This window comes from the organism of the source record quoted next, unplaced genomic scaffold (genome assembly GCF_019419815.1).
Source record: "Pyrus x bretschneideri cultivar Hongxiangsu unplaced genomic scaffold, Pyrus_bretschneideri_v1 Contig30, whole genome shotgun sequence".
Taxonomy (NCBI): Eukaryota; Viridiplantae; Streptophyta; class Magnoliopsida; order Rosales; family Rosaceae; genus Pyrus; species Pyrus x bretschneideri.
In genome coordinates, this window is record NW_025999613.1 from 1,229,131 (window position 1) to 1,251,895 (window position 22,765).

The following is a 22,765-nucleotide window of genomic DNA, read 5'->3' on the forward strand; positions in this document are numbered from 1 at the left end:
GTTTGCTTCCAAAAACCTTATCCACCCGGGGTGTATACTAGACCCAATTACCCACCCAAATCCCAAAAGCTTGTTTTCCCCACCCCAAAATACACCACTTAGAGAAGAAATGGGCTTAAATTCTAATTTTTTTTTCCCACCTATGTTGGAGATAGTCTAAGGCTTGAGCTGCATTCTTTTGACTTAGAGCATAAGTAATGAGAGATGCAAATTACCTTGAAGTGAGCACGTTTACATTTGTTCTTTGCCTAAAGCTCTATAATAGCGGAATGTAAACTATCAATCTTTGTCTAAACATGTAAATAAATATGTGTATTTATATTGTTTTTATACTTTTAGAAGGTGGATTCCGCTGGTCAAAGAGAAAAAAATAAATAAGATTTTAAGTTTACATCAATTTATATCTTCAAGTAAAATGAGATGTAAATATAATTTTTACATCTAAAATTTGCATCTCTCTTAAACACCTTTATTAGGTGAGATTGGATGCAATAATTGTAATCTCTTGTAAAGTGAAAGTAAACTGATCCCTTTTGCATTAGATTTTGAATCTCCTTGTCACGGTTATTAATGATTGTTTGGAAGTACTTAAAATGATTGAAAACGATTTTAGAAAACATGTTTTTGAGTTTAAAAAGAACTTAAAGTGCTTTTTGCAGAAAACACTTTAAGTGTTTTTTTTTTTTAAATTCAATTGCATTATATCTTTTTTTGATGAAGAAGAAATTTATTAAAGCTTAAAACCTCTAATACAATTGTTTCCCGTACAATCAAAATTAAAAGCCTCCATAGCCGAAGTTGGAAAACAAAAATCTCAAAATGTGGGTTGGCAACAGTGAGGCTCACGTGAGCTAATGCGTTCGCCACAAAATTAGCCTCCCTATAAATATGCTTCCAACTGATACGCTGAAATTCAAAAGCCAACCATTTAATGTCCTCTATGATAGGTTTAAGATGCAAAGGGGGCATCCAAACATCTTGCACGCCCTAGATGACAAGCTTAGAATCCCCTTCCACCATCAACTTCTTCACACCTTTGCGCCTAGCAAACAAAAGCCCTTCCTTTCAAGAGCCTCCTCAACCGAAATGGTGCGCCATCAAGGTTCAATGCCCCTGCACGAACAGGTTGCCCCTCCTTATTTCTAAGAACAAAAACAGCTGCAGAGCGATCCAAACTAACTGACCCATCAAAGTTTAATTTCACATAGCCATGGGGAGGAGGACGCCAACAAATGGGGTGTTGGTGGTAAGGATCACCCTTAGAGATCGTCTTACAATTAACCTTAAAAAAAAGATAAGCCTACACTTGCGGCAATGGAGATACTCCTAGCCGGATTAGGAATTATACTTCTAAAAACTTATTATTTCTATCATTCCATATTTGCCAACAATTCAAAATAGCCTTACTAAGATCACTCAAATCATTGCATTCAATATTGTCAATTATTTCCATACAATCTAACTCATTATTCAACTGAGTCAAATTATTCTTCCAAGGACTTACCGGAGAGAGGTTCTACATTTCTTTAGCATGCTCGCAATTAAGAAAAAGATGATTTTGAGTCTCATCCTCATTGCCACACATAGGGCACAATTTGTGAATATTTTGAATAAATTTACTAATCTCATCCTAGTATGAAGTTTTTCATGAGTAAAAAGCCATGAATTTTTATTTTTACCTTTGGAGGTATCATTAACTTCCATATCTTCTTAAGGAGCTTCTACCTTTTAACTTCTTGATTATTATTACTCTGAATCCAAGTCGCTAACTTGATTGAGAACTCACCAGTAGAGGAGTGTTCCCACACAAAATTGTCACTTTTATTTTGAAGGGAAATAGGCACCATACAAATTTTCCTCACGACATCCAAGTCCAACACTTAGGAAATACAAACTCTATCCCAACATTTATTATCAATAAACTCACTCACTTTAGTGTCCCAATTTATGTTCTGTCGTTGATTTTTAGGAATTAGCTGGAACAATGGATAAGGAAAAACCTAATGATGGGTCCAAAAAATGATATCCTCACCATTACCTACAACCCATCTAATTCCTCTGTTAATAACATGTCTATTATTCAAAATCTCTTTTCAGGCCGAAGAGTGGCTCTGCTTGACTTTGCAACTAAAAAAATCATCATTCATTAAATATTTTATTTTAACAATTTACACCCACCAATTGCATTATATCAAGAATTAATTTAAAAAAAATTCAATAAAAATATTTTCAATCATTTTAAAACAATTCAAACAAGCCTAAAATAGTTTTGAGAAGAATATAATCGTGTAATAAAAAGATACCGTACCGGTTTGCTATATCCTCCACCGGTTCGGGTTTAACACAAGCCATTTCTCATCGGTTTTAATTTGTTATTCTTCTACTGTCGTCGTCCTCTTTAGACGAAGCATTTTGGTTTGACGCAATCAGTTGCAGAGAGAGAGAGAGAGAGAGAGAGAGAGAGAGAGGAGAAGGCTCCGGAGCAAAGAGATGAGCGGCCACGACTCCAAGTACTTCTCCACCACCAAGAAGGGCGAAATCCCTGAGCTCAAAGAGGAGCTCAATTCTCAATACAAGGTCATCTCTCGCTCTCTCCTCTTTCTCTCTCTACACTCATATTTGTATGTTCAAATTGATCTGTGATCTACTTCTATTAGGGTTTCGATTCTTCGTTACGGTGTTTTGTTGCCAATCGGGGATTGGTTCGTGCAGATCTGTTGGTTTACAATTCGAGTTTTTGCTTAAATTGGTGTTCGATTTCTTCATACTTGTCAGTGTCACCCCGGGGTTTTGGAATTGTGCGGATCCGATACGGAATATGTGTATTTCACTTGTAGTGAGCTTTGTGTTCTGTTTGGTGCTGGCAAAATTAATGGAAATGGAAACGAAAACGAAAGCGTAAAGGAAAATCTGCTCTTTTGTTTTTGTTTTCTTCTCGAGTGAGTAGAATTCGAATGCAATTCCTTTTTCGTATTTGGTAGTAACGAATCGTAACATTTTTTATTGCTCAAAGTGCAGTCAATTGTAGTTTTACATGATAATTTTACATTTCTGATATCGGCATAGCTTATAAGTTCATTCCTGTGATTTGTTTGATTCCCATCACAATACCCTCGTTTGCACCATTAAATTTGATTTTTTTTAATATTGGGCCTTTTTTTCAGTTCTGAATTATGTTTCTTGTGTACTTTGGTGGAGACTGAGAAAATAATCGTCTTATATGGGTGGTACAGGATAAGAGAAAAGATGCCGTCAAGAAGGTGATCGCGGCAATGACTGTTGGGAAGGATGTTTCATCACTTTTCACAGATGTGGTAAATTGCATGCAAACAGAAAACTTGGAGCTGAAGAAGCTGGTCTATTTGTATCTGATAAATTATGCTAAAAGCCAGCCTGACCTAGCTATACTTGCGGTGAATACATTTGTCAAGGTAAAACTGCAATGGAACCTTCAGTTTTATACAGTTCGCGCATCTTGATGTCAGAATCTGTTGCCCATCCAATATGTTGGTTGATATGCTGATTTTCAAATTCATATCTTCTCATAGTTTTCGAGTACCACACACTCGCATGTAATCAGATCAGGTCAATTCAGACATTTTTACAGATGACTTATATGCTTTAGAAGAAAAGATAAGATAGGCGGACTATAGCCATTTGATTATAAGTTAACGGGCAAAGAATATGTGATAGATGGGCAAAGGATATGTGATAGATGCTGAAATTGCAATGTTCAAGGGTGTATATAATAATTCAAACAGATAAGTATTGTAAAGAAGAGAACTTTATCATGCTAAAGCTAGTAGAAATGGAATTTTCCACTTGATATTTAAATTCCAAGTCTATAACATCATCTCTTTCTTCAGTACTCCATCTGCTTCAGTTAATTGTCTGTCTTTATAACGGAGCAGGTGATGTTCCAAATATGATGTTCAGGATAGCCAAATTGGTCTTATGGCACCTTCACGATAGCCAATGTGATGTTCCAAATATAATGTTCAATAACATCATCTCTTTCATTTTTTTTCCTTTTTCTTTTTTGAAAGGAGGTTAATTCCTACTTATGTCAAGAAAAAATTGAATTAAGCATTTTTCAAATAATTCTTTGTTCTAATTGGCTTGTGTTGCATGATCAATTATGCAGGATTCACAGGACCCAAATCCTTTGATTCGTGCTTTAGCCGTCCGGACAATGGGTTGCATTCGTGTTGATAAAATTACAGAATACCTATGTGATCCCCTTCAGAGGTGTCTTAAGGTTGATTTTTAGTGCTTATACATTTTTTGCACATGCTTTCTTGTCAAAACTTAGTCTTAAGTTTGTTAATAATTTGCAGCTTGCAATGGTTACTTTTGAACATGTTGTAAAGTAGTTTGCGTGGCTTGGCTTGCATCTTGTTATCTGTTTCTTAGTTTTCTTTACTTCATGACAGGATGATGATCCTTATGTTCGGAAGACAGCAGCCATATGTGTGGCCAAACTTTATGACATAAATGCAGAGTTAGTTGAGGATAGGGGTTTTCTGGAATCTCTCAAGGATTTGATATCTGATAATAATCCTATGGTTGTAGCCAATGCTGTGGCTGCTCTAGCCGAAATTCAAGAGAATAGTAATAGACCCATCTTTGAGATCACTAGTCACACTTTGTCAAAGCTCCTAACTGCCTTAAATGAATGCACAGAGTATGTGTACTTTTAGTAGTGCTTACTCAATTATTTTTATGTACTGAATAATATTCATGCAGTTAGATCATGCTATCTTTTTGTTAAAATCCATTTCATTTGTTTATCTAACTTGATTATGATAAGTGTTCAGGTGGGGTCAAGTTTTCATATTGGACGCTCTTTCTAAATACAAGGCAGCAGATGCTCGTGAAGCTGAAAATATAGTAGAGCGAGTTACACCACGATTACAACATGCGAACTGTGCAGTTGTACTTTCAGCTGTCAAGGTATGGATTTCACTTTCTAATGTTCTGAATCATTATGCCTTCAATTATCATCATTTGGTTACTTCTGTAATTGTTTTGTCTTTTTACCTCTTTACTTGCAGATGATCCTTCAGCAAATGGAACTTATAACTAGTACTGATGTCGTTAGAAATCTTTGCAAAAAGATGGCTCCTCCACTCGTGACATTGTTATCTGCTGAGCCTGAGATACAATATGTTGCTTTGAGAAACATAAACCTTATAGTACAAAGACGACCCACAATCCTTGCTCATGAAATTAAGGTAAATAAAAATTAGTATCGGTGTAGAATCTTACTGTTTGATCCAATATAACAAGGAGTTGAGACTTGTTATCAACTATGTAGCCAGATTGTAAGTAAGGCAAGCACACATAACTCTCAACTCTTTGTAGGTGTTCTTCTGCAAGTACAATGATCCAATTTATGTAAAGATGGAAAAGTTAGAAATCATGATCAAGCTTGCTTCAGACCGTAATATAGACCAGGTATACAAATCTTGCCAGGAGCTACTATTTAATAATAGACTTAATTGGATGAAAGTTGTCAGTCTCAAAGGGGAGTTAAAATCGTGCTTGCTCCAACATTTCTGCAGGTTTTGTTGGAGTTTAAAGAGTATGCTACAGAAGTAGATGTGGATTTTGTCCGAAAAGCTGTCCGCGCCATTGGTCGCTGTGCAATCAAATTAGAAAGAGCAGCTGAGCGGTGCATTACTGTTTTACTGGAGCTTATTAAGATCAAAGTAAATTATGTAGTTCAAGAAGCCATTATTGTCATCAAAGATATATTTAGAAGATATCCAAATACGTAAGTTTTGGGTTTTCATTTTTTAATTTTAAATTGAGATGACGAAGGCTTCTTCCCTTACAAACTTTGTAATTGATTGCTATCTTGACGACAGCTATGAGTCCATTATTGCCACTCTGTGCGAAAGCCTTGACACTTTAGATGAACCAGAAGCCAAGGTACTTATGTTTATCTTCCTGTTAAAATATAGATCCCCAGCTTAAGATTTATGTTTTTTCTTTTTGTATTGCTATTAAATATTTCACTGCTTAAGCCTTCTGATTTTTACTTCGTGTTTCCATGCTCGTGTTCTTTCTCACTCTCTCCCTCAACAGGCATCAATGATCTGGATAATTGGTGAATATGCGGAACGAATTGACAATGCTGATGAGCTACTTGAAAGTTTTCTGGAAAGTTTCCCTGAAGAGCCTGCACATGTCCAATTGCAATTGCTGACTGCAACTGTCAAACTCTTTCTTAAGAAGCCGACTGAAGGACCACAGCAGATGATACAGGTTCTACTTTTGTATTATTCATGCACGGTTATCCTCTCTAGCTTCTTTTTCCTGTCATTCACCATAAATGCCATATTAGAATGCATAGTACCCTTATTAGAGCAGCCATTGTTCTAATATAATGTAGCATCGAAGAGGTGACACTCCTTTTTACTATGAATGAGAATGCATAAGGTTATATGTTTGTTCTCCTTTTGAAGTATTTCCTTGCATACTTGGGCCATAGTTGTATTTTCTAGATATTATCCAAGTAAAGTTCTCACTTTGTAGATCCATATTTGCAGGTTGTTTTAAATAATGCTACTGTGGAAACAGACAATCCTGATTTGCGAGATCGGGCCTACATATATTGGCGTCTTTTATCAACTGACCCAGAGGTGGGCTTGGCCAAAATGAGTTTCAGTTCTTTCTCATTATAATAACCTATCTTATTTTTTTCCCCTCTCTTAGTCGATATATAGTATTTTGTTTCTTGCCCATCCAATAGTTAATACGTGCCCCTTTTCTTTTACATGTACAACCACAAATTTGATTTTCCATTTTCATCTTCTTCGGGGGGACAGTTTGGGTTTGAAATCTATTTTGGGTGAAGATTTCTACCGGTTACCATTATTGTGCTCATGCGCATGCCACTTAAGTACAATTGGCCTGCTGTGAACCCTTTGCAAAACCATAGTTTGACAATTTAGAATAACATATCCTGTTAGGGTTGTAGTTTTGAGCTCATGGGCACGCTTCTTATTTCACAGGCAGCCAAGGATGTGGTGTTAGCTGAGAAGCCAGTGATCAGTGACGATTCAAACCTGATTGATCCATCTCTTCTTGATGAGCTTCTTGCTAACATTGCTACGTTATCCTCTGTGTATCACAAGCCTCCAGAAGCATTTGTTACCCGTGTGAAGGCCACAGCGCAAAGAACTGAAGATGAGGACTATGGTAGTGAAACAGGAAATTCTGAATCACCTGCTCATGTTGCTGATAGCTCTGCATCCCCAACCGCAACTAGTTCAGGTGTTCCATATGCTGCAGCTAGACAACCTACACCAGTTTCGCCTGCACGTGCGCCTGCACCTGCACCTGCTCCAGTACCAGATTTGCTTGGTGACCTTATGAGCCTGGAAAACAGTGCTATTGTCCCTGTAGATCACCCTGCTTCTCCTGCTGGGTAAGTATAATCGAAGTTGCATAGTGATCTTATTTATGTGATAGATTCCTTGTCATGTGGAGTGGACCGACTCTGATGGCTGTGGGTGATATTTTTTCCAATTTGTGTGAAAATTAGCTATGAGCTTTTGTCCAAAACAAAAAACTGCATATGAACTGTTTGATAAAGCAATCCAGTGGTTTAATTTAAATGCCACAAATAGTCATTGTCCAATGTAAAGTATTAAAATAACTTAATTTTCTGACCTTGATTGCAGACCTCCATTGCCTGTCGTTCTGCCATCGTCAACCGGTCAAGGGTTACAAATCAGTGCTCAGTTGACACATAGGGAAGGACAAATATTTTACAGTTTATTGTTCGAGAACAACACACAGGTTCCGCTAGATGGGTTCATGATTCAGTTCAACAAAAATACATTTGGTCTTGCAGCTGCTGGACCCCTTCAGGTACTTATTAAACAAGTAAGTTGAGTGAGATTTCTTGCCAAATAAAATTTGTAACAAAATACCTTAATGCCTATTAGGTTCCACAATTGCAACCTGGGACATCAGCGGGGACTCTCTTGCCTATGGTTACGTTCCAGAATATGTCTCAAGGTCCTCCAAGCTCACTATTGCAGGTTGCTGTGAAAAACAATCAACAACCAGTCTGGTACTTTAACGATAAAATCTCATTGCACATCTTCTTTACTGATGATGGAAGAATGGAGCGTGCAAATTTTCTTGAGGTAAAATCATCATGCACCTTCTGCTTCCTTTCAACTTTTAGGGTAGGGTCGTTTCCGTCGTCAATGTTTGAACTTCACGACACGTCCTACTAGGGCCCCGTTTGGTATTGCTTTTTTTCATCAAAAACTATTTCACTTAAAAGTTAAGCAATATAAGTGTTTGGTGAACTCCTGCTTATTTTAAAGCAGTGGCCTGCTTTAATAAAAAGTGGAGTTGAGCATTTAATGAATATTTTCAATTCCTCTAATACCTTCATTAGATTTTAAAAATGACATTGTTTAACCTTCTACACTCATTTAATCCCTGGGAGAGCAAAGTGACTGCCACCACCTACCACTACAAACGCTAACCTTACACCACCACTGCCATCGTTGCTACCACCACCACCACCATAATCATAACCGCCACCACCTCCATCACAACCGCCACCACCATCACCACCATAACCACAATTGGCACCACTACCGCCACAACCGCAGCTGCCACCGCCCCTACCACCATTGTTATCTCTACAACCCAACCACAACACGCACTATTTTGGCACCACCATTGCCCTTGCCACAGCTGTCATCGCCACCACCCTCACTACCATGTCCATTTTTTGTCATTATATACAGTTATATCAAACTATTACATTAAAATTTACCAAACACATTTACAATGCTTTTCATATAACACTTTAAAAATAGAGTTTATTAAGCGCTCAACTGTTTTATTTTACAACTGATTATTCATAAAACTCGTCATAAGCAGTTTTTATTTAAAAGCGCAACAATCCCAAACTGGCTCTAGATATAAGACCCATATCAAGCTGAAAATATGTGTTGGCTTTTTAAAGTTTGTTGACTATATTATTCTAGTGTATATTTAAGCAATGACGTCGTTTAGTTAGACATGGAAGGGAGCTAAGGTTGGGAGATGATAGAATACGACAACAATGGACACCTAACATCCCATTAGGGCCATTACTACAGCAATGCTTTGCTCTTGTGCCTTGTTGCCGTATTTCCTTTCAGTTAAAAAGCTCGAGAGGAATATGATGGAATGAAGATGAAGTGGGTCTAAAAGTAGGCTGTTGATTAAAGTGGGAGTTTTAAAACACAAAGTTGTGGTAGAGAAGTTAAAACGGGTGTAAATGTTTTCGGAAAAGCAGGTATAGTCTGGAACTTATTGATTGTAGCACTTAAACACTGATGCTTATCCCCATTGCAGACATGGAGGTCTCTTCCGGACACAAATGAGATTACAAAGGACTTACCTGGCATTGTGGTGAGCAATGTTGAAGCGACTCTGGACCGCCTGGCTGCTACAAACATGTTCTTCATTGCGAAGCGCAAACATGCCAACCAGGACGTGTTCTATTTCTCAGCAAAAATCCCTCGAGGAATACCATTCTTGATTGAACTCACCACTGTCGTGAATAACCCCGGGGTCAAGATTGCAATCAAGACTCCAAGCCCGGAGACAGCACCTCTTTTCTTTGAAGCCATGGAGACTCTCCTCAGGATTGATTCTGCTTTATATGTTTATAATTTTTGTATCTCTTTTTTTTTTTTTTGTGCTTTTTTTCTTTAGTATTTGTAAACTCAGCAGCGGATATCGAGTTTTTTTTTCTTTTTTCGTGGTCGATCTGTCTGCCATTCTTTGTACTTTTCCTTCGTTGCCACTTACATTGACCTTAAATTGTTCAAACTTTTGAGTTACATATTTCAATACACTGGTTGTCGTGGTTCGATTCAACTCGGTGTCTGATCGTTATATTCTTCGCCTTTAAGTTTGATGGTTCAATTCGTGTTAGAAATGTGTTTACCGATCACAGTTGTTGGAAATGTCAGCGACAGTTGCCCTGTCTGTGGACGACGTTGAACTGTTGACGTTGCAGGCTCTATTTGCATCAACGGTTGAAAGTCATTCACGCTCGTGGCGGATTGTGGCAACTGGCAAGCACGCCTAGAGTTAGTGCTATGGAACCTGGATTTCCAATTTCTGCGTAATTTCTAATCAACCAATACCGTATCTTCCATTCCATTGATCTTCATATAACCATTGAGAGCTACATATGACCTAATTTGAGTTTGAGGAATTACTAGATGTACACAAAAAATGAAATGAAAAGGGTGATGTTATTTACATGTTCTTAGCACTAGACGACTGATCACTGCCACGAGTGATCCTTAAGTGTTTAGAACTAATCACGTTGTTGATACACATTTATCATGAATGGCTTTTGTGTAAACTTTTACGTAGAAAGTAAACAAAAATGTAAAAGAAAAGGAAGAAGACATGAAAGTGAATGAGCTTTTTCGCAAATGACCTTCTACCATAGTAGTGGAGATGAGTGTTGTCTTTGCACCACCACTTTGCATGTAGGAACTGAGGAAACATCGCCCAAATTGTATTTGTTTATACATTTTCTCCCCTTTCGGGTCTGAGACTGTTTTCTTCTCGCCGAGTTGGGGCATCCAAGTTGACTCAGCAATCCCACCAGCCACACCCAGAGGTAAATCTTCTTACAATCTTTCTCCCTAGTTTCCATCTAGAGCTTTGAAGCTCTTTAACGCTCGTTTGACTAAAAAAAAAAGATGTTCATGTAAATGTGATTGATTTAAAAGCAAAAGAAAACGGTTTCAAGTTTTGATTTGTACTGTCATTTGTTAGGTTCTAGAGAAAATGCAGAAACCAAATGAGATTTCAAGTACTTTTTTTTTCTCTAGTTTTTTGTCTTCGGAACTTAATTATGCGTTCCATTGAGTTTAATTTAAACTTTTTATAGCTGAATTATGTACTTTTAGGTGTTAATCACCTCCTAGAAAGTAACAGCGATCATAAGCTAATGAAGCTGTTCATTTGACTAAGTCTGTGAATCTGAAACCAATTTATCACTAATTAATACACGTATATTATTTGTGGCTGGTGAAACTGAATATATGGTTGGAGGCAGGGTCCCGCCGCTGGTAAATTGCACGACGGTGGCCAAAGGAATGCTAAATTGTACAAAGAAAAAAAAATACACGTATATTATTTGCAGCTGTGTATGTATGTATAAACAAAATGCATATGGTTGGAGGCCCGTATTTTAGCTGTCTGCGTGTGTGAATGTACACACGCATTCCCGACACCTATGTTCACATTATACTGAAAGTTTAATATTTTTGAAGGGTATCATACTTGTTATTCTGGTTTTACTCGTAGATGCCATAGCCAAGAGAAGAAGGTCAGAATTCGTTTTAAGCTACATGGAATTCCATGTTTGTTCACTGAATATTGAATCAATGATATTAGTCCTCACAATTGCTCAATTGATTTTGGTGATTACTGTCTTAGGTCCGGTTCGCCACACAGCTCTCCTTCACCTGTCAGAGGCCACCGGTCGAGATCATTGTCGAGGTCTAGGAGAAGTCGTTCTAGGTATACTGGAAATCTCAAATTCCCTATTTTTAACCTGTTTTGGTTTTATGGTTTCTGTTTTATTCAAACCTCAATACTCTGGTCAAGCTTTGTTGAGTTGAATTGAAGAAAACTCTGGTTTTTCTTTCTGCAGGAGCCATGAACCTGTCGACGCATTCTAACATAACGTTTTTACCTATCTTGTCCTTTCTTTATTAGACTTCACATAGAATAGGTCATGCTCCATGTTTACTATTTAATCGCTTCATGTCAATTTGGAGAGTAATAATCTTTCGAGAACCTTAATACATATTATATTCCTAGAGAATCACATACTGAGCTCTTGTTTCAGGTACTGGACTGCCATCTGGTTACAGGCCCTCACACCAGAGAATCTCGTGGATTTGGCTTTGTCGCAAAGGAAACTGTTGAGGATGCAGAACGCTGCATCAAATATTTGGATCGGTCTGTGCTTCAAGGTCGATTAGTTACAGTTGAAAAGGTATTAGTTTCTGTCAAATGATCAAGAAAGTTGCCGTGCAGTATGCAGTTGAATTGTTTATACTTTTTCTTATGAAGATTTTACCTATTAAAGATGTTGCCTAACAAGTTTTGGCAGCAGGTCTGGTCACTGTAGCCTTCACTATCTAAGCTCTACACAGTCGAAACTATCCCCTTCACAACATGAGTGTTTGCGTCGACATTCAAAAATCATCAATACAAACTCAACTATTTTGCCGAGGGTTGAATGCCCTTTAGTCCTCTTTTTCGTTTGCAACAGCGTCTTCCATGGTTGTTATTTACCTTACTATTTAATGCCCTAGAGGCATGGTAAATTCTTCTTGTCGCATTGCTTTTTGGGCTTCTCCTACTTAATCCATCTGAACTATATGTTGTATCTAATTAAAATAAAAGGTGGAAGTTGGACAGAAAATCTCCTTGCAGCCAGTCTGGTTAGCAAGGCATGCCGTTTGCTTGGTATACAGTTAGGAGGGTGACTTTAAAAGTACGATAATGCACTGCTATGGACCGTCTGTTGCGATGATTATGATCCACATGGAAGCAGCCGCAAATGGAAGGCACTGTTACTGTTTTAAGTAGATTGTTGACTTGTTTACCTATCTTCTATTCACTTCGAGTCATCTATTCACGTATTTATCTTCCATGACGCTATTTTGTGTTTTGTGTAAATGTGCAGGCAAAAAGGAAACGAGGGAGGAGTCCAACTCCAGGAAGGTATCAAGGTTTGAGAGATAAACGAGGTACAGACATGGATCAATATTCTAATTTTCTAGCAATTGTGCATCGTTGCTGACCTTAACATGGGTTAGTCACAAAACTGAACTCTTACTTGGAGCTTTTGTCACTCCTCTCCCTGTAACCTTTTACACACACTACCGCGGGAGGTCTACCTGTGTTATTTTATGCCTGGCCCTCTAGATCTGAACAATCTGCATTTCGGGTGTACAATCGAGTTCGCCATAGCTAATTTTTAGATTAGAGCCTATTTTAATGCTTTGTTTGAGGTGTGGTGATGGGGGAATGTGGTACTCTTGAAATTTCATTCCTTCTTCAGCGCAACGCTGAAAATGTTTCCTCTTTGACCTCACTTAGCTTTTAAGCCCCGATAATGTAGCCGAGTTCACCTTACCCTTTTCGTCGTGTCCCATTTATCATAAGTCTACAGTGCCTACTTCCTTTGAAATGGAAAGATACTAATTTTGAAGTAGGATTGAGACACTGGATTCACATCTCATGTGAACCATGTTAGTGTATATGTGTTTTCTTTGTATTTCAATGGAGGTTTTCAGGCAACCTTCGAAAATGGCAGAGAATATAGAAAGAATTTCAAAGAGAAGATGATTAAATATATTTCTGATTTTTTTTTTCACCCTTACAACATGTGTGTGTTTGTTACCGTTATACATGGAAAGGAAGGGAGATCCTCATTCACCAAAACCAAGGTACAATCTCAACCCTTAATTGCCATCATCCTATGAGATGATGTCACTTGTCTTAATCTATCACTTAAGCTAGATACAAGATTGAGTTACCATATGGACTATGATCCAATGGCTCAGATTCAAACTAAAAACAAAAACATTTAAACTAATTCTTTGCCGCCAAGCTTCAACTGAAGGGTTACACACCAACACTCCCCTCTAACCCTTTAGTTGATTTAACTCCGAGTAGCTCCCTTAGATTTGCAAATCGATCCTTAGGCAAAGCTTTAGTAAGTATGTCTGCAATTTGCTCCTCAGTCCTACAGTACACCAATTCAATCTCTTTGGCTTGAATTGCTTCTCGGATGCAATGAAATTTTATGCTGATGTGTCTTGTCTTTTGATGAAGGACAGGGTTCTTTGCTATAGCAATGGCTGATGTATTATCTGCATGATCTGAGTTCTTCCACTTGTTCTTCTCCAAAATCCTCAAGTACAAACCTCAGCCATTTTGCTTGAGAAGTAGCTTCTGCAGCACTAACATATTTTGCTTCTGCTGTGGACAATGCCACTGTTCTTTGTTTGATTGATGCCCATGAGAATACACCGGATCCTAGTGTAAATGCAAACCCTGAAATGCTCCTCATATCATCCTCACTTCCTGCCCAGTCACTATCACAGTAACCAATTAGAGTAGTTGTCTTCCCTTCTTCAAAAACAATTCCAAAATCAATTGTTCCCTGAATGTATCTCAGCACCCTCTTTTGCTGCCCCCATGTGCTTCTTGGTAGGATTATGCATGAACCTTGCCAATAGACTTGGTCCAAACATCACATCAGGTCTAGTTGCAGTCACATAGAGCAAGCTTCCCACAATCTGCCTATATTCTCCTTCATTTGCAACTTCACTTCCATCAATCTTGCTCAATCTCTCATTCATTGCAAGTAGAGTAGCTACTGTTTTGCAGTCTTTTAATCCAAACTTCTCATTAAACTTCTGTGCATAGTTCTTTTGGTGTATGAAAATGCTCTTCTCAGTTTGTAATACTCTCATTCCAAGAAAGTGATGTAACAATCCCAAATTTGTCATCTTATAGTGCTTCATCATGTCATCTCTAAACTCTTCAAGCATTTATGGATTGCTACCTGTGTATACAATATCATCTACATATAAGGAGACAATAATGATACCTAACTCCTCCTTTGTTTTAACATACAAGGTTGCTTCACGCTTCACTTAAACTCTTCTTAAAACCAGCACTGTTGAAATATGCATCAATTTCATCATACCAGGCCCTTGGTGCCTGTTTCAATCCATATAGTGCCTTGTGCAGTCTGTACACCTTAGTTTCTTCATTCTCCTTCACAAAACCTTATGGTTGTTCAACATACACTTCTTCTTTTAATACTCCATTGAGAAATGTAGACTTCACATCCAGTTGGTACAAGTTCCATTTCTTTTGTGCAGCAAAGGCAATCAAGGTTCTAATGGTATCTAACCTTGCCACTGGGGCAAAGGTTTCATTGTAGTCAATTCCAGGCTTTTGTGAATAGCCTTTAGCCACCAATCTAGCTTTATTTTTCTGCACAGTACCATCTAGATTAAGTTTGGTCTTATAAACCCACTTGACACCGATGACAGGTTTATCAAATGGTCTCTCAACAAGCTGCCATGTATTATTCTTCTCTATCATTTCCAACTCAGCTTCCATTGCATTTCTCCATGATTCATCTTTAGCTGCATCATCATAGCTTTCAGGTTCAACAATACATATGTAGCACTGAGCCATAATTTCATTCACACTTCTCCACTTTTTAAGTGTAGAAACACATACTTGAGACTTGTCAATCACATTTTCACTTTGAGAAGTAACAAGTTGCTCAGAATGAGAACTTTCACCAATTTCACAAATCTTAGTAGCACTTTGACACTCAGTGACATATAGAAATCTTACTTCATTGTTGATAGTGCAGTTCCAATCCCAGGAAACATTCTCATCAAATGTAACATATCTTGATAGAATGATCTTCGTTGAAATCGGATCATACAATCTGTAACCTTTCTCACTAGCACCATATCCTACAATATGCACTTATGACTGTTTTCTTCCAACTTGTGTTTGAGATTTGAAGGAATGTGCACATAGCAAAGTGAACCAAAGACCTTCAAATGAGCTATCCCTGGTTTTCTACCACTGTAAGCTTCAAATGGAGTTGTTTTCTTCAATGCTTTGGTAGGACACCTATAAGTAAATAAACTACAGTATTCACTACTTCTGCCTAAAATGCATATGGAAGATTCATTTCATGTAACATTGACTTTGCATTTCCACCAGAGTCCTATTCTTTCTCTCTGACACACCATTTTGTTGGGAAGTGTAAGCCATAGTTAACTGTCTTTGAATTCCTAGCTCACTGCAGTACTTGTCAAATTCTGTAGAAAGGAATTCTCCCCCTCTATCACTTCTGAGGCATTGAACCTTATATCCACATTGCAATTCAGTCTTTGCTTTAAATTTCTTAAAACACACCAATGCATCAAACTTATCTCACAAAAAGTACACCCATGTCATTCTAGTGCAATCATCTGTGAATAACAGAAAATACTTGTTTCCAGAATAAGTTTCAACTTGCATTGGACCACAAATGTCTGTGTGAATCAATTCTAGTGGATCCTGGGCTCTCCAAGTTGATTCAGAGGGAAATGAATCCATATGTTGTTTTCACATCATACAACCCTCACATACACTTGTGGACATTTCCAAGTGAGGCAATGCATGCACCATTTCCTGTTCTTCAAGCAACTGGAGACTTTTCTCATTCAAATGTCCCAATCTTTTATGCCATATCTGAGAGCAATGTGTGACACTAGCTCTTAGTGCAAACTATATTGCAAGCATCATTGTCAAAGGAAAACACCTATTATTAGTCATTTGTACTATCACTACCAAATTGTCAAGTGACCAACCATCAAAAATATTCACTACATTTCGTCCAAACACCAAGTAATAACCATGTTCCATCATATGTCCAACACTGAGAAGATTCTCCTCAAATCCAAAAACAAGCATCACTTCTTGTAAGTGTTTTCTTCCCAATTTGGTCTCTATCACCAGAGTTCGTTTTCCAGCTACCTGAACAATTTCTCCAATTCCCATCTTCACTTTGGAAGTCAAATTTCTCTAGATATTGACTAACAACCTCTCATCACTTGTCATGTGATTACTACAACCACTGTCAATATACCAAGAGTTATTAACCTTCACATTTGTCACTGCATTACAAACATAAAACAGTGATCCTGTCTCCCCCATTTGCCTTGCATAATTGACCTTCTGCACTCCCTTGTTCTCATTACAATCCTTCACATCATGACCTGGTTTCCCACACCCTGTACACTTTGGTTTTCCTTCATACCAACACTTCCCATAGTGGAACCTGTCACACCATTTGCAATCTCCCTGAGTGTTGTTTTGTTTCTGAGCATAATTAGGCCTATGATCCCAATTTGTCTAAACATTATTCTGCCTCTGAGCATAATTAGGTTTGTGATCCCAATTTCTCTGAGTGTTTTATTCTACCTATGGACAAAGTTAGGCTCGTGATCCCAATGTCTCCCTCTTGGCTTCTAGTTCTCTTGAGATCTCTGATTCCCAGAGAATCCATCACTTTTGGAACCCTTAATTGCAACATTTAAACTTGCAAATGCTCTCTCAGTAGAGGACTCAACATGTAAATCAAGTCTCTGTTCAAATCCCTTGAGAGAAGCAACAACTTCTTGGACCTCAAGAGTTTTGAGATCTCTAGGATGCCCAATCACAGAACAAATTGCATCATATATTTTTGGAAGACCAATTAGTAATTTCTACACAATTCTCTCCCTAGATAATACTTCTCCATAACTTCCCATTTGATTAATAATATCAAACAGTCTAGTGAGATTACACAAATAACGATTCACTATCCTTCATACAAGTATACTCAAAATCTCTATGTAACCCTTGCAATTTTACATTTCTTACTTGTTTATGTCCTCGGAATTCACCTTTCAGAACATCCCAAGCTCCTTTAGATGTTTCTTCATTCATGATTATGGGGAAGATCTGATCTGAGACAACGCCTTGAATCATTCCAAGCACACGAGCATCCTTCATCAGGATCTCACTAAATGACACCACCTCCGGCGTCTCCTTCTTCGTCTTGTCAACCATAGCTTTCTTAGTCTTCAGATCTGAAGGTTCAAACCCATTTTCAACCAACTCCCACAAATCAAACGATTTCAGTATAGTTGTCATGCGAATCTCCAAAACTCATAGTTCTCTCCATTGGACACGGGAGCTCTAAGCTCAGCACTGCTTGATCTAGCCATGTTAGACTTGGATTCAAGGAAATCTCAATTTCTAGATTCGATTTGAGCTCAAAATGCAGCTCAATCGCACTCACAGATTTCACTTCCAGTTTAGACTGATGAAACCTGGCTCTGAGGCCATGTTAGTGTATATGTGTTTTCTTTGTATTTCAATGGAGGTTTTCTGCAATCTTTGAAAATAGCAAAGAATATAGAGAGAATTTCAAAGAGAAGATGATGAAATATATTTCTGATTTTTTTTTTTCCATCCTTACAACATGTGTGTGTTTGTTACCATTATACATGGAAAGGAAGGGAGATCCTTCACTCACCAAAACCAAGATACAATCTCAACCCTCAATTGCTATCACCCTATGAGATGATGTCACTTGTCTTAATCTATCACTTAAGCTAGATACAAGATTGAGCTGCCATATGGACTATGATCCAATGGCTCAGATTCAAACTAAAAACAAAAATATTTAAACTGATTCTTTGCCACCAAGCTTCAACTGAAGGGTTACACACCAACACTCCCCTCTAACCCTTTAGTTGATTTAACTCCAAGTAGCTCCTTTAGATTTGCAAATCGATCCGTAGGCAAAGCTTTAGTAAGTATGTCTGCAATTTGCTCTTCAGTCATGCAGTACGTGATCATGACCCTAGACGATCCTGAAGTTATTCACCTCATAGTTTTCAAGACAAAGATCCTTATTCTGGGGACCGCCAAGGAACATCACGCTATTCATACGGTATAAGGGTGGATGAACACTTGGACTCGTACAGGAAGCGCAGGAAACGCTCCTTGTCCGATGGCAAAAACCCTAGATAGAAAAAATTAATCCAAATGAGCTTCTGACCGTCCTACATTTGTTTGTTTTACACCTAGATGTGGGGGTTTGGGATCTTTAGTACATTTTCACCAAGTGTTTTTGCAATGTTGTTGTACTTGTGTATTGTATTTGTATGTAAACAATTTATTCTTAATAAAGTTGTTTACATCTTCCATTTTATTCCCTTGATCTTCATTTAACCATTAAGAGTACATGTGATCCAATTTGAGTTTGAGGAATGACTAGATTAAGCAATGGAAGATAAAAAGCGAAATGAAAAGGGTGACGTTAATTACACATTATTGGGCAAAGATAATCCTTTTGAGCAAAATTTACTTATAAAAACGCTTTGATTTGGCCTCCAAATACTTTAAATTTGAAACGCTTTTAAGCTAAGATGGTCCCTAAGATTGACATAACTCGTTAATTTGATCTCTGAGATTTGAAATCGATAAAAGTGGTCATTGGGTTTGTTCACCATTAATCATTTTGGTCATTTCGTGAAAAAATTAGATAAGTACCAAAATAACAAAAACACCCTCAATTTAATAAATAATGAACCAAAATGATTTGACAAAAATTACGGGTATTTTTGTTATTTTATTCTTATTTCATGGAGATTTTCATAGAATGACCAAAATGATTGATAGTGTCACGCCCCAATCTCGAGATACGTCCAAGATCGACACGTGAGGTCACCACGTACCTATACATCTATCATGCCTCGCCTCCGAGACATGAACAACACAAAACTCCAGGTCCAATAATGTAGTATTTTCTAGTAGAAAAGTATAGAATTCTAGAATCACTTAATAGGACTCGACGAGCATTGATTCCAGTTTTTAGAGCAATCAATTCATGACCAAGGTTGTCATTTCGTCATTCACATATATCACAATGTTTTCAAACCCATATTCACGATCATAGCAAATAATCAATTTAATGACTCAAATATGCATAATTTAACTATGTTAATTAATCAATAAGATCAAGTATCAATTCACGAAGCTTAATACAACAAATCCTCATATTTCCTGTACTTGGATTTCAAGCAATAACATTGTAACCCTAAGTTACAAACAAAAATGTCTACATGAGCAATCTCTATTCACTAGAATCTAAGGTCTTGGACTAACTCAACGAAACCAAACTAGAAAGCGGTCGCCCATCGTGGAATTATCAATCAGTCCATACAATTGTAGGTAGGCAGTGATCACCCATTACGAATATACCAAGCATGATCACCTTTAAAATATGTATGGCCCTCATTACGGATATACCAAGCAGGACCGTAACCAGAACCATCATGGATATACCAAGCATGATCACTCCTCTAATGCATATGGTCCCCTATTGCAAATATACCAACCAGAACCATAGCCATAGTCTAATCATATAGGCAATGATCCATCGTGGATATACCAAGCATGATCACCTTTGTAATACGTACAGTCCCTCATCGCTGATATACCAAGCAAGACCGTCTTCTATAACTCTAAGTAGTGATCATCCATCGTGGATATACCAAGCATAGTCACTCTTACAATGCGTATGGTTCCCCCTCATCGCAGGTATACCAAGCAGTCATGTTTCCTATAACTCTAGGAAGTGATCACCCATCGCAGATATACTAAGCATGATCACTCCTACAATATGTATGGTCCTTATTGCGGATATACCAAGCAGAACCATAGGCATAATCTAATCGTGTAAGCAGTGATCACCCATCGCAAATATACCAAGCATGATCATCCCTGTAATACGTACAGTCCCCCATCATGGATATACCAAGCAAGATCGTCCATGTCCCACACTGCTACATGGTGCAGTCGTATGATCAGACATCAAGCATCATACATTCTACATCATACAATATTTCATCATAGATTGCCACTGTTCATCACATACTTTAATGATTCCACTTGACAACGATTATCCAGTCACACAGATATACATGTTCTATGATACAACTCAATTATGGTCCTCGACTCATTTATTCATACTAACAATTACATTTTATCATTACTCTTATCTAGAAAACAAATAAACATGAAACTTCTTGTAAAGTGTCACTTGCATGAAAACCAAGGTGCACATCCCCATGATGACCCACTGACGAGAATAAGTCCACTAACTCTATAGGGTTTCATTAATATTAATTTCAATATTTAAAAGCTACTCGGAACATTTGACCCAAAGTCAACCCTCGGTCAACATGGTCAACCATAGGGTCAACAACCCTACGTAACTCGATCTGGAAGATCTGCCCACTAGATTCCCGATCCATAACTTCCTAAGAGTCTCAATATGTTTCTACAACAACATACGAAAACTTTGTAACAAATCGACGATCAAATATCTACCAATCGTAAATTTAAGTAGCAGTCAATGATTGGTTCTACAAACTTATAAATTCATTTCTAGCAGATCGTATGCCAGATTTTCGATCCATAAATTTCTAATATTCTCAGCTATTACACCAATGACATATAATAATTTCGTACCGATCTAACGGTTGGATTTGATGTCAACTACATATAATAAGTTCTTTAATCTGGAAGATTCGTACATCAGATTTCTGATCTGTAAGTTGCTAAGATATTAAAATAATATGTACAATAACATATTATAATTTGGTGACGATCCAACAGTTTGATCATTGACTACTGTACAAGGGTCAATAAACTAAGATTCTCCATTTCAAAAGGTTCGTACATCGGATTTTCGATTCATAAGTTTCTAAGGTTCTCAAATACTACGAACAACAACATATTAAAATTGCATAGCGACTATCGGATCGACGTCAATTATGAAAATCGAATGCGCGGTGGTTCTGGCAAACGAAAACCAAATTTTCCGATTAACTCCAAAATTCACCAAACTTCACAGCATGTAAAACAAGTCAAGGGGAGAAATTTTATACTTGAGCTGACCCCCAAAGGTGGTCGAAAAGTGGTGAAAACCATCGAAGAAGTCCCAAAGATAGTGAATGACGCACCCACAGCGCGTGGCCATTGGACGTTCGACACTCGATCAAAACCCAAATTGTTATAACATGTACCTTAAAATATCTTTTTTTCTTGAAAATATGAATCGACCAAAATGCCTTGAATGGGTGTCTTGAGTAAATACAGACTTTTCAATTAATTTCTAATTACTTATATTTTCTTATTTTATCATATTAGTTTTCTTATTTACGAGTGCATAGGCGAAGGCAAAATTGAATTCAGAGTTGTGGAAGTTAAGTTATAATTTTAAGTTGATGAAGGGTATTATCGTAATTTTAGTTAAATATATTTTAAGTGAGAATTACCCTACTTCGATTTTCCTCCCTTCTCACTTCTGCAACTCATCTTCTTTCTCGAACTCTAATTCTCTCTGTTACTCTCTCTAAGCCACCCAACACCATCATTCCTGATCACCATTTTTCCCTACCATAACCAACTCGAAACCACCAATTCACCATCTAGGTAACCTGTGGAGTTGAAGGATGGCTCTACATGTCCAATCCGATGACAGGAAGAAGTTGAACAGAGGGCTCCATATTTCCCAGCGAACCCAAACTAGAACTCGACGATCCGACTGTCAATTTTTACTCAGAAATCTTCTCATTCGTTTCCAAGTAACCTTTCTAGTCCCTATGAACTTAAACCAAGCTACACTTTCGAGGTTTTAACCCTTATGAATTTCTGTTTGCATCCTCAGTGTTTCCAAAGAGGAAATCCGATGGAATCTCAATGAAATCCGAGCGGAAATCGACCCCAGTTGCCAAACCTTAGTCCTTGGCGAATTTCCAAACATCATGTGTGAAGTTCAAAGTCAAAATTGAAGGGTTTAAGGTGGTGCAGCATTTGGTTTCTGTGTCCAAACACCGACGAGTCTCACCGATGTAATCTCGGTGAACTCTTGAAGAGGCTAGCTACTCGAGGAGAATTTAGCTAGCAATCTTCTTCTCCTAGGTCACTCATCTTCTTCCTCAACCATCCTTGGTGTCGGAACTTAGATATAATCTGTAAGGTTAGTGTTTGTAGTAGTAGGTGGGGTCGGTCACTTTTTCATTTTTCAAAACTAATAAGGGTATTATAGGAATTT

At 37.7% G+C, this 22,765-nt stretch overlaps 1 protein-coding gene and 1 long non-coding RNA gene across 4 annotated transcripts; both read left to right on the forward strand.

Moving 5' to 3' along the window:
- The first annotated feature begins 2,381 nt into the window (after positions 1–2,381).
- Positions 2,382–9,903, forward strand: LOC103963875 (beta-adaptin-like protein C). Its single transcript, XM_048590110.1, has 15 exons — positions 2,382–2,577; positions 3,234–3,431; positions 4,145–4,258; positions 4,434–4,684; positions 4,818–4,953; positions 5,055–5,234; positions 5,365–5,457; positions 5,565–5,776; positions 5,871–5,934; positions 6,091–6,270; positions 6,555–6,647; positions 7,020–7,435; positions 7,692–7,881; positions 7,959–8,162; positions 9,376–9,903. Exons 1-15 carry the CDS (start codon positions 2,491–2,493, stop codon positions 9,736–9,738), a joined length of 2,781 nt encoding a protein of 926 aa, XP_048446067.1. The 5' UTR covers positions 2,382–2,490; the 3' UTR covers positions 9,739–9,903.
- An 851-nt stretch (positions 9,904–10,754) lies between these two features.
- On the forward strand, positions 10,755–13,422 carry LOC125479914. Of its 3 annotated transcripts, none has more exons than XR_007260362.1 (3): positions 10,755–11,785; positions 11,903–12,647; positions 12,749–13,422. It is a non-coding gene; the product is annotated as an uncharacterized LOC125479914 (long non-coding RNA). The 3 variants fall into 3 exon arrangements; XR_007260361.1 differs by having other exon boundaries at positions 11,903–12,052; positions 12,173–13,422; XR_007260360.1 differs by having other exon boundaries at positions 11,903–13,422.
- The last annotated feature ends 9,343 nt before the right edge of the window (positions 13,423–22,765 follow it).